General features: G+C 40.8%; 2 protein-coding genes across 4 annotated transcripts in view; both read right to left on the bottom strand.

Annotated features, from left to right (window-relative positions):
• PIP5K1B (phosphatidylinositol-4-phosphate 5-kinase type 1 beta) overlaps positions 1-17,837 on the bottom strand; it is a 329,179-nt gene that overhangs the window by 128,085 nt on the left and 183,257 nt on the right. For all 3 annotated transcript variants that reach the window (XM_082612673.1, XM_082612672.1, XM_082612674.1), the window contains exon 7: positions 4,726-5,025. In XM_082612673.1, the coding sequence (XP_082468799.1) occupies positions 4,726-5,025 (300 nt within the window). The remainder of the gene's footprint in view (positions 1-4,725; positions 5,026-17,837) is intronic.
• On the bottom strand, positions 13,158-15,484 carry LOC309793392 (M-phase inducer phosphatase 3-like). The gene is given in 2 exon segments (XM_082603864.1): positions 13,158-13,441; positions 13,443-15,484. Coding segments are annotated over 2 exon segments (1,368 nt in total). The 5' UTR covers positions 14,552-15,484; the 3' UTR covers positions 13,158-13,182.

Below are 17,837 nucleotides of genomic sequence, written 5' to 3'. Positions count from 1 at the left end.
TGGCTGTCACAGCAGGCAGAGGAAATGCTTCCAGAAAGGGAACCCAGTTATTCACATGTCCATTTTCCCCAGACATAGCCTACAGGGAACAGCAATGTGGGACCCAGGGAGAACCCAAGATCTGGATCCCTGCTTTTGGAAAGAGCCCTTTGTCTGAATCCTGTGGGCAAGTGGCCTCGGCAGGGTTGAAGGATAAAGTGCGCTCCGTTCCCTAGAAGAGTTCTAAGAGTTCTAAGTGGACAGCGTGCCATGTGGAGGAGTTGGTAGGGATGGACCAGCACAGGGGGACAGGCTTACAGGCAAGGGCCCGAGGCTGGGCTGGGGAAGCTGGGGAAAAGGATTCGGGGGCTGCTCAAAGGGCGCAGGGGAAGATGGCATTTGTCAAGAGGGCTCACTGTGGGTTGAGGCGGCCCAGGCTGTTTCGGATGCAGAGTCCAGAAGCAGAAGCTCTGATGGGGAGTCAGGGAAGTAGGCTGTGGGGAGCAGGGCACAATGCATGCAGGTCAGGCTGGGTCAATGAGTCAGGCAGGTATCTTCCGGTCAGCAGTCACGCAAGGGAAATGGAGTCCTGGGGTCTGAGACGTCACGCCGAAATATGAAAGAGGTGGGGGCAGGAAGCAAGAAGTCTGCAGCAAGAGGTGAGGAGGCTTATCGTTTCTATCTGGGAACAGCAGAAAAGCTGAGGTCCAAAGGTCTGGGATTCCTGGCTTTTCCACCTCTAAGCCCTTAAGAGGATCTGGCACCAGCAGAAAGGGTCTTTGGACATTCTTTGGTTCCTGACTGCATTTCTCTCCTACCTCACATGTTCCTTTACTATTAACTGTTGCAACACCAAACAACTCTAGTTCTTGGAACATGTTATGCCATTTCATGCTTAGCTTATATTATTTTCTCTTCCTAGAAATATGCTTCTACTTCTTTGCCTACCTGGAGAACTCTTCTCCTTCTTCAGAACCAAGCTATGATGTTACCTACTCTGATTCCTAAAATGCTTTAGAATATTATCATTGCACTTAATATTCTGAATGGCAATTGATTAAAAATAGAACCTGCTGTATAAAAAATAAATAAAATAAAATTCAAAAATTCATATTATTTATAAAGATAAATAAATAATTATAATTTATAATAATAAATGTAAGTATTTATAAATATATATATTATATTGGCTTTATCATTTATAAAATAATGTCACCTACACCATCTAATTTAATCATCACAATGCTCCTGGGACATAAGATGAGCTTAGATATTAAGGAAAAATTGTGGTTTAGAGAGGTTATGACTTGTCAAATATCATACAGCTTATCAGTGGAAGATCTAATATCTAGGCATCCAGACACCTGACCTTCCTTCATTTCTCCCTCCCTCCCTCCACCCTAACCTTATTTCTGTCTTAAAGATCTTGCTACCGCTGAGATGATGAATTGACATCAGAATTGATTGAAATTTCTTGCTGAGAAAATGTTTATCACATATTAATAAATCACATTGGTTGATGCTTCAAAAAAATAAAAATAAAAACAGAGGTCATTCACCTCATGTTGGCACACAGGAGGCCTGCGATACATGTCTGATGAGTGAGTAAAAGGATGCATCCTAATATGGGTGTAGCTCACCTTTCTTTGGCTGGGCTGGTGACACAGTAATCCAGTCCCCTGCCTTAGCAGCACTGCCTCACTCAGAGGATTGTTAACAGCAGAGATTCCCGATGGTTTGGGGCCGGTGCCAGCCCCAGGGTGAACTTACATCCTCCCTGCATCTCCCTAGCACCTCATCTGGTGCTAAAGCTCAGTTCTGCAAAGTGAGGGAAATGTCAGGGTAAGAGATGCTGTGGGCAATGCCAACCACACAGCCTATTCCAGCCCTTCAGAGGATGACCTGAAGAAAGAGAGATGAGTCTGCTCGGCCCTAGGATGGGGGTCATTAGCCCGGGGTAGGGAGCAGGTAGAGAGACGATGGGCTGCAAGGGATTCATGAACTGGAGTGTGAGTGGGCATTTTTCTGGGGAGACAGTTCACAGCTTTCATCAGTTTTACAAAGAGGCCCATGACTATTAAATATTAAGACCTACCATTCCAGAAAAGTGCCTTCCTCCAGGTAGCTCTGATCTGAGAATCAGCTGCTGACTCCAGATCACAGAGGCCTTGGTCATATAGTCAAGGCAGATCACAGAAGGGACTCAGGGTCCCCCGCAGCATGCCATTCCCATGCTCCAACTCCACCCCAAGAAAAGCCTTTCTGAAGGCCGATGTGCGCAATTTAAGGAAGTTTCATGATCTGTGTCTTTGACAAGTTCAAATGCAATGAAAGAGAAGGAGTTAGGCTTAGGATACCTCCACATTGACCTTTATGTGCCTTAGCACAACAAATCCTCAAAAAATAAAAAATAAAAAGGCAAATCCCCAGGGTCTCATTCCTGATGCAGAGTCATGTTTGACCTTGTTCTATCAGGATTGGGCTTAGGAAATGCTAATAAACAGACAAATCCTGTGCAATGGCTTTTTACATTTGACCTTTCCTTTTTTTTCTGGCATAGGAGCCTGTGGCTTTAGAAAACAGCAGAAAAAAGGCTTTCCATATTCAAGAGGCAAGAAATGCACACACACACAAAGAGAAAGCAAATCTAAAACTGTTTGAAACCCTGGGGAGCTGAGAGTCACTTTTCACCCACATCCTGTCAGGGTTGAAAAGCACAGGAAAAGGTTTCTCCTAAAATGTGTGTATATTTTATTTTTTCTGTTTTAAAGAAAAACAAGAGTCACTCATATGCACCCAGATATCTGAATAGATCAGCTGGATATTTTTTTGTTTGCTTGGTTCCCACTGTTCTTCCCATGACTTCTGAAAAGATAGTTTAAAAAAAATCCTCACGTTGAATCTTTAAATTTCAATTGTTAAGAGCATATGCTTTGTCCCCAAACAGTGGGCTCTGCCACTGACTTGCTAGGTGATGCTGGACAGGTTTGTTAACCGTTTTAAGAACCTAATTATTCACCAATTAAAATGGGAGTATGAATGGTACTGATGTCAAAGGGTGGCTGAGATAATTAAAAGAAATAATGCATTAAGAAATCTTAGGCTATTAAGTTTAGTCAGTCAAACAGAGAAAGACAAATATCATAGGGTATCACTTATATGTGGAATCTAAAAAAATGATACAAATGAACTTATTTACAAAACAGAAATAGACTGACAGACAGAAAACAAACTTATGGTCACCAAAGGGGAAAGGGGGGGAGGGATAAATTAGGAGTTTGGGATTAACATATATACACTATTATATATAAAACAGGTAAACAACAAGGACCTACTATATAGAACGGGGAACTATACTCAATAACTTCTAATAACCTATAATGGAAAAGAATCTGAAAAAGAATATATATATACATATATGTATAACTGAATCACTTTGCCATACATTTGAAACTAACACAACATTGTAAGTTAACTATACTTCAATTTAAAAACAAAGGAAAATATCTTAGGCTAGCTTGGTAAACTCGAAGCATCAATGAATGGCATCTAAAGGACAGGAGCTGTGGAGTAAATCCTCTACCGATGAAACAAACAATTCCAAGGACACATCTTTATGCATTACCATAGATGTTTTAACACAGAAAGAAAAAACCCAGCAACAGTGGGGCTGTTACTCATTGAGGATTCCCCATTTTATACATTACATGCGGTGGTTAGACTGCCTTCTTCACCTTCAGGTGAGCTCGAGTCTGGCAGAGAAGGGACCCTCCCTCCCCTGTAACAAGGTGCGTCATCTGACCAAGTCCACAGAAGGCCCAGGAAGCCAAGGCACACCCCATATTTCCCAGTGATCAGGCCCCATGAGTCCTATTCTCTTCTCCAGAAAGCCCTGGTCAGGCCTGGACCCAACCCGTACCAGCACGCCTTCAGCCCATCTCCAACATGCCCAACTCAGCTGAGAACCTGCATGGTTCTCCTAAGTTCATCTGGGCCCGGAAATAACATTCCTGAGAATCTGTTAATCAAATGATCATCATCCTTCAGAACCTAGCAGAGTTGCATTTTCATCTATTTCTCCAAAAGGGCTTTTACCTACTTTCTGTAAATTTACCATGTCAGAAAAATTTATCCTGGACTTCGGTTTTACTTTTTTTTTTCTTTTTTTCTCACGCATTGCTGGCTGGGGGGAACTCCTCCTCCTTTTGACAATCGCTCTGGCTACTTTGCATGGAATGGTCTTTGCTCTGTCAAGCCTCATTCCTGATCGCCTCTTATTCAGATCACATAAAGCAATTTCAGCAAATGGGCCCACCTCATGGTTCTGCATATACAGTGGATTTCCAGGGATCCACTTATCAATCCCACCAAGTGCATTTTCTCTAAGCTTCTCTCCCCTGTTGGAATCTTACTTCATTCAAGTCTTGTATGTGGCTTTTCTCCCTAATCACTGTGTTAAGCCTAAACTTCTTTTCCCTCCACTTTAACCACCCTTCCCCCAGGGGAGGATGAAAAGAAAAAAAAAATTCTTGCGATCAAAGAAAGCTGACTTAGCTTATTAATAAGACCAACAGACTCCAGACAATTCCCTTATCATCCACCAGTTCCTTCAACAACAGGGAAGCATGGATCAGCACCAGGATTGGTAATGACGGGATTCCATGTGACAGTTTTTGGACATTCTTACAAAGGTACCTTACCACAGATGACTTTTCAAAGGCATTCACAGCAATGACATTTCCTTACCCGGCAGTCTCTCTGAAGCGTCTTCATGAGCGCATTGTATGTTTCTGTATCAAAATACAACCCTTCGTGCATGTCTTGCAGGAAATCTAGGTCCTTAAACGTGGGGTTGGATTTCTCTCTCTCTTTTCGGGATGCTCTTCGCTTATAGGTTGAGCCTTTCAAGTCATATGTAAAGTGCATTCTCATGGAGCGTGGTAAGACATTGTTCATCACCACAATCCTGATGTTAATGCCCCCTGATTGCATGCAATACAGTCCATAAAATTTGGGCAAAAGAGTCCTTGGATTCTGGTTTAAATTCTAAAAAAAGAAAAAGGAAAAATATGTTTCAACTCTGCTTTTACAAAATAATGCTCCACTATGACGTGTTTTCATCTAAAATGATAATTAAAAATGGAATGTGATTATTTTTGTTAACGGCCATTGTTAAAATTTTGCTGTTCCTAACCTAGTTTTTAAGTCGGCTTATGGGAACAGCAACTTTATCATTCTGATCTCAGGGCATTAAAAGTGGCTGAATTGAAAATGGACAGAATGTCCCAAATTAGCTCCAACTAAAATCAGGCAAAGACGTGATTAGTGCCATGTGTGATTATTCTCTAAGGTAGCTCAAGAGAAAATTAATTGCTGGGGTATGAGGGATGAATATTTTTAATTTTTTTTTATTTTATTTTTTGTGTGTGTGTGTGTGGTACACGGGCCTCTCACTGCTGTGGCCTCTCCTGTTGCGGAGCACAGGCTCCGGACACACAGGCTCAGCGGCCATGGCTCACGGGCCCAGCCGCTCCGCGGCATGTGGGATCCTCCCGGACCGGGGCACGAACCCACGTCCCCTGCATTGGCAGGCGGACTCTGAACCACTGTGCCACCAGGGAAGCCCAAACATTTAAAATTTTAATAGCTCCTGAGAACCTGTCTTCCAAAATGGCCAGACCACTTTACCACACTTTGCAAGATTACATATTTCCCACCACTCTTACCAGTGCTGAATATTATCCAACTTTATAATCTTTGTAAGCATGGCTGGTGAAAAATGACAACCTGATTTCAATTTAATTTAATTTAAATGTGAATACCACTAATAACTAGAGAAATTTAATATTTTTACATATTTTTAGCCACCTCAAAGATAATTTTGTGTTACTATCCTTTGCTCATTTTTCTTTACGTTTTTGTCATTGTTGGAGTTCTTGATATATTCTGGATATTTATTAGTTTCCTATTCTATTCGGGGTAAATATTTTCTTCCACTATGTTGTCTTTTTTGCTATAAAAGTAGGGAATACACACCTATTTTTGTTTCACTTTAAAAGTAGGCAAAAAGTAAAAAATAGTTTACTAAAAGGCATTTATATAATGAAAAGTCTACTATCCCTAATCCTTCCCCCAATTCCCAACTTTTGTGGAAACTCTTGTTCCCACTTTCTTTCATTTTAGAAATATCCTATGTGCTTATGTTAATTTTATACCTGGGTTTTTTTTTGTTTGGTTATACAGATGTTTTGCTTTTTCATGTAGTCACATTTATGTACTTGTTTCTTGTGCTTTTTTGGCTTCTTATTTAGCAAAGCTTTTTATACCCCAAGAAATTTATAAATTTCTTCTATGGTCTTACAAATTTTTAATAATTTTGGTGATTACATTTGTTTTTTTTGTTTGTTTGTTTATTTATTAGTTTCTGCTTTATAACAAAGTGAATCAGTCATACATATACATCTGTTCCCACATCCCTTCCCTCATGCATCTCCCTCCCTCCCACCCTCCCCATCCCACCCCTCCAGGCGGTCACAAAGCACTGAGCTGGTCTCCCTGTGCTCTGCGGCTGCTTCCCACTATCTATCTACCTTACGTTTGGTAGTGTATATATGTCCATGCCTCTCTTTCGCTTTGTCACAGCTTACCCTTCCCTCTCCCCATATCCTCAAGTCCATTCTCAAGTAGGTCTGTGTCTTTATTCCCGTTTTACCCCTAGGTTCTTCATGACATTTTTTTTTTTAATTCCGTATATATGTGTTAGCATATGGTATTTGTCTTTCTCTTTCTGACTTACTTCACTCTGTATGACAGACTCTAGGTACATTTGGTTTTTTTACTTCACATGGAATTAATTTGCTTCTTCCAGAAAGTTTGCATAGAGCACTGATTTGACTTACATACATCGAGAAATGAGTATCACAATAAGTTTAGTGAACAGCCATCATTTCATATAGATACAAAATTAAAGAAATAGAAAAAAATTTTTTCCTTGTGATGAGAACTCTTAGGATTTACTCTCTTAACAACTTTCCTATACAACATGCAGCAGTGGTCATTATATTCACCATGGTGTACATCACATCCCTAATGCTTATTTATCTTGTAACTGGAAGTTTGTACCTTTTGACCACCTTCCTCTAATGCCCCCTTCCCCCACTCCCGCCTCTGGTAACCACAAATCTGATCTCCTTTTCTATGAGTTTGTTTTTGAAGTATAATTGACCTACATCACTATGCTAGTTCCTGTTACACAACATAGTGATTTGCTACCTCTGTACATTTCAAACTGATTACCACAATAAGTCTAGTTAAGATCAGTCTCCATACAAAGATACTACATAATCTTTGACTATATTCCTCACACTGTACATTTCATACTCATGACTCATTTATTTTGCAACTGAAGTTTGTACCTCTTAATCTCCCTCACCTATTTCTTTTACCCCCACACCCCTCTCCCCTCTGGTAACCACCTCTTTGTTCTCTGTGTCTATGTCTCTGTTTCTGTTTTGTTATGTTTGGTCACTTGTTTTGTTTTTCAGATTCCACATATAAGTGAAATCAAACAGTATTTGTCTTTCTCTGTATGACATTTCACTTAACATAATACCCTCTAGGTCCATCCATGTTGTCACAAATGGCAAGATTTCATCCTTTTTAAGGTTAAGTAATATTTCATTGCATATGCATACCACATCTTGTTTTTCCATTCATTTATTGATGGGCACTTGAGCTGCTTCCATATCTTGGCTATCATAAAACAATGGTGCAATGAACACAGGGGTGTATATATCTTTTCAAATTAGTGTTTTTGTTTCCCTTGGATAAATCCCAGGAGTGGAATTGCTGAATCAAACAGTAGTTCTAGTTTTAATTTTTTGAGGAATCTCCATACTGTTTTCCATAGTGGCTACACTAATTTACATTCCCACCAATGGGCATGAGAGTTCCCTTTTCTCTACATCCTTGCCAACGCTTATTATTTATTGTCTTTTTGATAATACCCACTCTGATGGATGTGACGTGATAGCTCACTGTGGTTTTAATTTGCATCTCTCTGGTGATTAGTGATATTAACCGTCTTTTTCTGTGCCATCTGTATATCTTCTTTCGAAAAATGCCTGTTCAGATCCTCTGCCGATTTTTATTTATTTGTTTGTTTGTTTGTTTGCGGTACACGGGCCTCTCACTGTTGGGGCCTCTCACTGTTGTGGCCTCTCCCGTTGCGGAGCACAGGCTCCGGACGTGCAGGCTCAGAGGCCATGGCTCACGGGCCCAGCCGCTCCGTGGCATGTGGGATCCTCCTGGACTGGGGCACGAACCCGTGTCCCCTGCATCGGCAGGCAGACTCTCAACTACTGCGCCACCAGGGAAGCCCCGATTTTTATTTTTTATTGAAGTATAACTGATTTACAATGTTGTGTTAGTTTCTGTTGTATAGCAAAGTGGTTCAATTTTATATGCATGTATATGTGTGTGTGTGTGTATGTATGTATATATATATATATATATATATATATATATGTACTTTTTCAGATTCTTTTTCATTGTAGGTTCTTAGAAGATACTGAGTATAGTTCCGTGGGCTATACAGTAGGACCTTGTTCTTTATCTATTCTATATAAAGTAGTGTGTGTCTGTTAATCCCAAGCTCCTAATTTATCCCTCCACCCCCTTTCCCCTTTGGTAACCATAAGTTTGTTTTCTATGTATGTGAGTCTGTTTGTTTTGTAAAAATGTTCACTTGTATCCTTTTTTAAGATTCCACATATAAGTGATACCATATGATATTTTTTTCTCTGACTTACTTCACTTAGTATGATAATCTCTAGGTCTATCCATGTTGCTGCAAATGGCATTATCTTTCACTTTTTTATGGCTAAATAATATTCCATTATGTATGTATGTGCCACATCTTCTTTATCCATTCATCTGTCGAGGGACACATGGCTGCCTCCACGTTCTGGCTATTGTAAAAAGTGCTACCATGAATGCTGGGTTGCATCTTTTCAAATTAGTTTTCTCCAAATATATGCCCAAGAGTGGGATTGCAGAATCATACGGTAGTTCTATTTTTAATTTCTTAAGGAATCGTCATACTGTTCTCTGTAGTGGCTGCACCAATTCACATTCCCATCAACGGTGTAGGAGGGTTCCTTTTTCTGCACACCCTCTCCAGCATTTATTATTTATAGGCTTTTTAATGATGGCCATCTGACTGGTTTGAGGTGATACCTCATTGTAATAGTTTTGATTTGCACTTCTCTAATAATTAACAATATAGAGCACCTTTTCATGTGCCCGTTTCTGACCATTTTCTAACATTTTTAAATTGGGTTGTTTATTATTTATTTTTCATGTTGAGTTGTATGAGTTCTTTGTATATATTTTTTTAACATCTTTATTGGAGTATAATTGCTTTACAATGTTGTGTTAGTTTCTGTTTTATAACAAAGTAAATCAGCTATACATATACATATATCCCCATATGCCCTCCCTCTTGCATCTCCCTCCCACCCTCCCTATCCCCTCCCAGGTGGTCACAAAGCACAGAGCCGATCTCCCTGTGCTATGCAGCTGCTTCCCACTAGCTAACTATTTTACATTTGGTAGCGTATATATGTCCGTGCCACTCTTTCAAATCATCTGAGCTTACCCTTCCCCCTCTCCGCATCCTCAAGTCCATTTACTACATCTGTGTCTTTATTCCTGTCCTGCCCCTAGCTTCATCAGAACCAACTTTTTTTTTTAGATTCCATATATATGTTAGCATACGGTATTTGTTTTCTCTTTCTGACTTACTTCACTCTGTATGACAGTCCCTAGGTCCATCCACCTCACTACCAATAACTCAATTTAGTTTCTTCTTATGGCTGAGTAATATTCCACTGTGTATATGTGCCACATCTTCTTTATCCATTCATCTGTCGATGGACACTTAGGTTGCTTCCATGTCCTGGCTATTGTACATAGAGCTGCAGTGAACTTTGTGGTACATGACTCTTTTTGAATTATGGTTTTCTCAGGGTATATGCCCAGTAGTGGGATTGCTGGGTCATATGGTAGTTCTATTTTTAGTTTTTTAAGGAATGTCCATACTGTTCTACATAGTGGCTGTATCAATTTACATTCCAGTCAACAGTGCAAGAGGGTTCCCTTTTCTCCACACCCTCTCCAGCATTTACTGTTTGCAGAATTTTTTTTTTTTTTGCAGTACGCGGGCCTCCCACCGTTGTGGCCTCTCTCGTTGCGGAGCACAGGCTCCGGACGCGCAGGCTCAGCGGCCATGGCTCACGGACCCAGCCACTCCGCGCGGCATGTGGGATCTTCCCAGACCGGGGCACGAACCCGCGTCCCCTGCATCGGCAGGCGGACTCCCAACCACTGCGCCACCAGGGAAGCCCTGTTTGCAGAATTTTTGATGATGGCCATCCTGACCAGTGTGAGGTGATACGTCATTGTAGTTTTGATTTGCATTTCTCTAATGATTAGTGATGTTGAGCATCCTTTCATGTGTTTGTTGCCAATCTACATACCTTCTTTGGAGAAATGTCTATTTAGGTCTTCTGTCCATCTTTGGATTGGGTTGTTTGTTTTTTTGATATTGAGCTGCATGAGCTGCTTGTATATTTTAGAGATTGATCTTTGTCAGTTGCTCTCTCTGCAAATATTTTCTCCCATTCTGAGGGTTGTCTTCGTCTTGTTTATGGTTTCCTTTGCTGTGCAAAAGCTTTTAAGTTTCATTAGGTCCCATTTGTTTACTTTTGTTTTTATTTCTATTTCTCTAGGAAGTAGGTCAAAAAAGATCTTGCTGTGATTTGTGTCATAGAGTGTCCTGCCTATGTTTTCCTCTAAGAGTTTTATAGTGCCTGGCTTTACACTTAGGTCTTTAATCCATTTTTTGTTTATTTTTGTGTATGGTGTTGGGGAGTGTTCTAATTTCTCTTTTACATGTAGCTGTCCAGTTTTCCCAGCACCACTTATTGAAGAGGTGATCTTTTCTCCACTGTATATTCTTGCCCCCTTTATCAAAGATAAGGTGACCATATGTGCATGGGTTTAGTTCTGGGCTTTCTATCCTGTTCCTTTGATAGATATTTCTGTTTTTGTGCTAGTACCATACTGTCTTGATTACTGTATCTTTGTAGTATAGTCTGAAGTCTAGGAGCCTGATTCCTCCAGCTCTGTTTCTATTTCTCAAGATTGCTTTGGCTATTCGGGGTCTTTTGTGTTTCCATACAAATTGTGAAATTTTTTGTTCTAGTTCTGTGAAAAATGCCATAGGTAGTTTGATAGGCATTGCATTGAATCTGTGGATTGCTCTGGGTAGTACAGTCATTTTCATAATGTTGATTCTTCCAATCGAAGAACATGGTATATCTCTCCATCTGTTTGTATCCTCTTTAATTTCTTTCCTCAGTGTCTTATAGTTTTCTGCATACAGGTCTTTTGTATCCTTAGGTAGGTTTATTCCTCAGTATTTTATTCTTTTTGTTGCTGGTAAATGGGAGTGTTTCCTTAATTTCTCCTTCAGATTTTTCATCATTAGTGTATAGGAATGCAAGAGATTTCTGTGCATTAATTTTGTATCCTGCTTCTTTACCAAATTCATTGATTAGCCTAATAGTTTTCTGGTGGCATCTGTAGGATTCTCTATGTATAGTATCATGTCATCTGCAAACAGTGACAGTTCTACTTCTTCTTTTCTGATTTGGATTCCTTTTATTTCTTTTCTTCTCTGATTGTTGTAGGTAAAACTTCCAAAACTATGTTGAATAATAGTGGTGAGAGTGGGCAACCTTGTCATGTTCCTGATCTTAGTGGAAACAGTTTCAGTTTTTCACCATTGAGAACGATGTTGGCTGTGGGTGTGTCATATATGGCCTTTATTATGTTGAAGTAAGTTCCCTCTATGCCTACTTTCTGGAGGGTTTTTATCATAAATGGGTGTTGAATTTTGTCAAAAGCTTTTTCAGCATCCATTGAGAGTATCATGGTTTTTCTCCTTCAGTTTGTTAATATGGTGTATCACATTGATTGATTTGCATATATTGAAGAATCCTTGCACCCCTGGGATAAATCCCACTTCATCATGGTGTATGATCCTTCTAATGTGCTGTTGGATTCTGTTTGCTAGTATTTTGTTGAGGAGTTTTGCATCTATGTGCATCAGTGATATTGGCCTGTAGTTTTCTTTTTTTGTGACATTTTTGTCTGGTTTTGGTATCAGGTGGCCATCTTTGTCTGGTTTTGGTGGTGGCCTCGTAGAATGAGTTTGGGAGTGTTCCTCTCTCTGCTACATTTTGGAAGAGTTTGAGAAGGATACATGTTAGCTCTTCTCTAAATGTTTCATAGAATTCACCTATGAAGCCATCTGGTCCTGGGTTTTTGTTTGTTGGAAGATTTTAAATCACAGTTTCAATTTCAGTGCTTGTGATTGGTCTGTTTATATTTTCTATTTCTTCCGGGTTCAGTCTTGGAAGGTTGTGCTTTTCTAAGAATTTGTCCATTTTATTGGCATAGAGTTGCTTGTAGTAATCTCTCATGATCCTTTGTATTTCTGCAGTGTCAGTTGTTACTTCTCCTTCTTCATTTCTAATTCTGTTGATTTGAGTCTTTTCCCTTTTTTTCTTGATGAGTCTGGCTAATGGTTTATCAATTTTGTTTATCTTCTCAAAGAACCAGCTTTTGGTTTTATTGATCTGTGCTCTCGTTTCCTTCATTCCTTTTTCATTTATTTCTGATCTGTTCTTTCTTTTTTTTTTTCCTCATTCTTCAATGTTTATTTTCCCATTTTAAAAAAAGGCGAGAGAGGGAAACAAAGAAGGAAAATATAGAGAAAGAAGATGGGCAACTCTCTCTTGAACAGCCAGCAGCCCATGGGGAAAAAGATGTGGCTGACCTCTGAGGAGACTCGAGCAATTAGGAAGAGGAATGCAACAGCTCCCTGAAGCAACACAAATCTCTCTGCAACCCAAGGCTCCAGCCTTATAGAGCCAGCTCCAGGACTTCCCACCAGCCAGCAGCTCTACTGACACCTAACCAGTCTCCAGGCCTGGGATTTCAGTAGTTTGGCAGCCTGTTGGTTTACTGACATCTTTTAACATCTTGGATTTAGCTGCATAGAAGATGGCCTCTTTCTGCTCAGGGTTTCTACAGTGTCTTTTGGTGAGTCCTAGGCAGCCAGTGGGTGATCTGGTATCATGGGCTCACATCCTTCACCAGCAAGGTAATCTGTTCCTGCAGCTGCCGCTCCCCTTCCCATGCTTTGCTCTGGTTTCGACACCTCAGCAGCTCAGCCTTATGGTCCTGGTGATGCATAGGGCAGTAGCTCTGTGGTTCGCACAGCTCCATATATTCTGGAAAGAAGTCTCTGTAGCCCCCTCTGAGGATATACAGCTCTGGGTAGTACAGTGCAGGATACTGGTTCACAGCCCTGTCCTCTTGTCTCAGAGAGCGGTACCTGGATGTGTCCTCCCAGGTACTCATATGGATAGCGGCAATCGATGATATAAAATTTCTCTAACAGACCCTGGAACTTCCCCAAAAGCAAGGCAGCCACTGTTTCTGGGTTGACGTACTTCAGATCTTGGTGTCTCCCTGACACGGTCGGCAGTGCACAAACCTTGGAGAAATCACCAATCAGAGGCCCCTGGTTAGAATCTTCCTCCAGCATCTGAGTCATATTAATGTCACAGAGGGAGACCATTTTCTTTATACCTAAGCCCTTCCTGAGCTCTTTGTGGCTAGAACAATACTTCTTTTTTACTTTATCTGGTATTGTGTTGTCCTTGAATTTTACCATCTGCTTCAGTCTTGGACTGTTCAAACTGTCTGGCAACGAAGAGGAGCGATACAGGCAGCTCCTGTTCACAGATGCCTTGGCCTCTTCTTGATCTTCCAGAGAAAACTCCATCAATTCATCTGAAATCTCCTCTGTCTGGTTTTCTCCTAGCTCTGGATTTTTATCTAATTTTGAACCTGTAGTAATAGGACTGTCCTGATGTTTCATTTCACTTTCCACCAAGTTTCCATTGTCCAGTAGAAAAAGAGGAGACCTCAGGTTCCTGGGTACCCACCACTCCAAGGGCTTTGAAGTGCTGTTTTCATTCTCTTTATTTGCGGATGAGCTACATATTGCATCTTTCTTCCTGTGGCCATGGTCCAAAGCATTCGGAGTGCTAAAAAGCAGCTGTGCTGGGCTGCATTTTACAAGGTGTTGGTGATAATTCATCCCAGCTAACTGTATTTCCTCAGGTCCTGTAGAATCCAAGTGACCAGTTTCATCAAGATCTGAAGAAGTGGTAAACTGAGTGGCAGACATCTCCCCGCTGCTAAGATTTGAAAGATTAAGGCAACGTTTGGGGGTTTCTCCAGACAAAATGCTTAGGTTTGCAGAATCACCAAAAAGTTTCTTCTCCACTGGGGTTCTAGGGAGATCTGAACTGATGGAAAAGGAAGTATCTCTCTCCAGGAGCAGGTTTAATATCTTCCTCTGATTGGACCGAAAACTAGGTCCTGAGCCAGGGCTTCCTTCCTCTCTTGTAGATGAAAAGAATTCTGCAGACATGGTCTCTGAGTTCTCACTTCAGGAGGAAGAGAAATAGGCAGGGAATGACACACAAGCGAAGACTCTAGCAGAATTCAAGGAAATCTGGGGAAAGGAGGTGATTCGACCAGAGGACAGCTATGCCTCTCGACCAGTTAGGCTGGAGTCTGGCTTCTCCGCTTCTCTCAGCGGACTGTCCTGATCTGTTCTTTATGATTTCTTTCCTTCTGCTAAATTTGTTTTTTTTTTTTCGTTCTTCTTTCTCTAATTGCTTTAGGTGTAAGGTTAGGTTGTTTGAGATTATTCTTGTTTCCTGAGGTAGGATTGTATTGCTATAAACTTCTCCCTTAGAACTGATTTTTCTGCATCCCATAGGTTTTGGGTCATCGTGTTTTCACTGTCATTTGTTTCTAGGTATTTTTTATTTCTTCTTTGATTTCTTCAGTGATCTCTTGGTTATTTAGTAGTGCATTGTTTAGGCTCCATGTGTTTGTATTTTTTACAGTTTTTTTCCTGTAATTGATATCTAGTCTCATAGCATTGTGGTCAGTAAAGATACCTGATATGATTTCAATTTTCTTAAATTTACCAAGGCTTGATTTGGAACCAAGGAATGATCTACCCTGGAGAATGTTCCATGAGCACTTGAGAAGAAAGTGTATTCTGTTGTTTTTGGATGGAATGTCCTATAGATATCAATTAAGTCCATCTTGTTTAATGTGTGATTTAAAGCTTGTGTTTCCTTATTTATTTTGGTTGATCTGTCCATTGGTGAAAGTGGGGTGTTAAAGTCCCCTACTATGATTGTGTTACTGTCGATTTCTCCTTTTATGGCTGTTAGTATTTGCCTTATGTATTGAGGTGCTCCTATGTTGGGTGCATAAATATTTACAATTGTTATATCTTCTTCTTGGATCGATCCCTTGATCATTATGTAGTGTCCTTCTTTGTCTCTTCTAGTAGTCTTTATTTTAAAGTCCATTTTGTCTGATATGAGAATTGTTACTCCAGCTTTCTTTTGATTTCCGTTTGCATGGAATATCTTTTTCCATCCCCTTACTTTCAGTCTGTATGTGTCCCTAGGTCTGAAGTGGGTATCTTGTAGACAGCATATATATGGGTCTTGTTTTTGTATCCATTCAGCCAGTCTTTGTCTTTTGGTTGGAGCATTTAATCCATTTACATTTAAGGTAATTCTCAATATGTATGTTCCTATTACCATTTTCTTAATTGTTTTGGGTTTGTTATTGTAGGTCTTTTCCTTCTCTGTGTTTCCTGCCTAGGGAAGTTCCTTTAGCATTTGTTGTAAAGCTGGGTTGGTGGTGCTGAATTCTCTTAGCTTTTGCTTGTCTGTAAAGGTTTTAATTTTTCCATCGAATCTGAATGAGATCCATGCTGGGTAGAGTAATCTTGTTGTAGGTTTTTCCCTTTCATCATTTTAAATATGTCCTGCCGCTCCCTTCTGGCTTGCAGAATTACTGCTGAAATTTCAGCTGTTAACCTTATGGGGATTCCCTTGTATGTTATTTGTTGCTTTTCCCTTGCTGCTTTTAATATTTTTTCTTTGTATTTAATTTTTAATAGTTTGATTAATATATGCCTTGGCATGTTTCTCCTTGGATTTATCATGTATGGGACTCTCTGTGCTTCCGGGACTTGATTGACTATTTCCTTTCCCATATTAGGGAAGTTTTCAAGTATAATCTCTTCAAATATTTTCTCAGACCCTTTCTTTTTTTTTTTTTTTTTTTTTGCGGTAGGCGGGCCTCTCACTGTTGTGGCCTCTCCCCTTGCGGAGCACAGGCTCCGGACGCGCAGGCTCAGCGGCCATGGCTCACGGGCCTAGCCGCTCCGCGGCATGTGGGATCTTCCCAGACCGGGGCACGAACCCGTGTCCCCTGCATCGGCAGGCGGACTCTCAACCACTGCGCCACCAGGGAAGCCCAAGACCCTTTCTTTTTGTCTTCTTTTTCTGGGACCCCTATAATTTGAATGTTGGTGGGTTTACTGTTGTCCCAGAGGTCTCTGAGACTCTCCTCAATTCTTTTCATTCTTTTTTCTTTACTCTGCTCTGCATTAGTTATTTCCACTCTTTTATCTTCCAGGTCACTTATCCATTCTTCTGCCTCAGTTATGCTGCTATTGACTCTTTTTAGAGAATTTTTGATTTCATTTATTGTGTTGTTCATCATTGTTTGATGATCATCTTTAGTTCTTCTAGGCCCTTGTTAAACATTTCTTGTATTTTCTCCATTCTAAATCTAAGATTTTGGATCATCTTTACTATCATTACTCTGAATTCTTTTTCAGGTAGACTACCTATTTCCTCTTCATTTGTTTGGTCTGCTGGGTTTTTACTTTCCTCCTTCATATGCTGCCTATTTCTCTGTCTTCTCATTTTGCTTAACTGACTGTGTTTGGTGTCTCCTTTTTGCAGGCTGCAGGTTCATAGTTCCCGTTGTTTTTGGTGTCTGCCCCCGGTGGCTAAGGTTGGTTCAGTGGGTTGTGTAGGCTTCCTGGGGGAGGGGACTGATGCCTGTGTTCTGGCAGATGAGGCTGGATCTTGTCTTTCTGGTGGGCAGGACTGCATCCAGTGGTGTGTTTTGGGGGGCTGTGACCTTATTATGATTTTAGGCAGCCTTTCTGCTAATGGGTGGGGTTGTGTTCCTGTCTTGCTAGTTGTTTGGCATGGGGTGTCCAGTACTGGAGATTGCTGGTCATTGAGTGGAGCTGGGTCTTAGCTTTGAGACAGAGATCTCTGGGAGAGCTCTTGCCGATTGAGACTACATGGGGCTTGGGGTCTCTGGTGGTCCAATGTCCTGAACTCGGCTCTCCCACCTCAGAGCCTCAGTCTTGACACCTCGCCTAAGCACCAAGATCCTTACATATAGATGGGTTAAATTCTCCAATCTAAAGGCACAGGGTGGCTGGCCTTCTGTGCTCTGCTCAGTCCTCCAGCTGGGCAATGTTCTCTGGGCCTGGTCGATATGGAGAGGCTCCTTTGGATCCAGGTCCACCTGCATGCCTTAGCACCTAGAAGAAGCAGCCAACGTCCCCCTCCTCCCTTATCCCCGCCGCAACTTGTCAGGATCCTGGACCGTCCCTTCTTTGTATATTTTTGATATTAACACCTTACCATGTATACCACTTCTGAATATCTCTTCTCATTCATTTTTCATTTTATTGATAGTTTCTTTCATTGTGCAAAAGTGTTTTTGTTTGATGTAGTCCTGTTTGTTTATTTCTGCTTTTGTTTCCCTTGCCTGGAAGCAATTTTGTGTGTGGGAAAGATTTGAAATAGGGGATT

The sequence above is a fragment of the Mesoplodon mirus genome (genome assembly GCF_964341445.2).
Source record: "Mesoplodon mirus genome assembly, chromosome: 1".
NCBI classification, from domain to species: Eukaryota; Metazoa; Chordata; class Mammalia; order Artiodactyla; family Ziphiidae; genus Mesoplodon; species Mesoplodon mirus.
The sequence above is the reverse complement of the archived record's forward strand: the minus strand, read 5'-3'. Positions and strand labels throughout refer to the sequence as shown.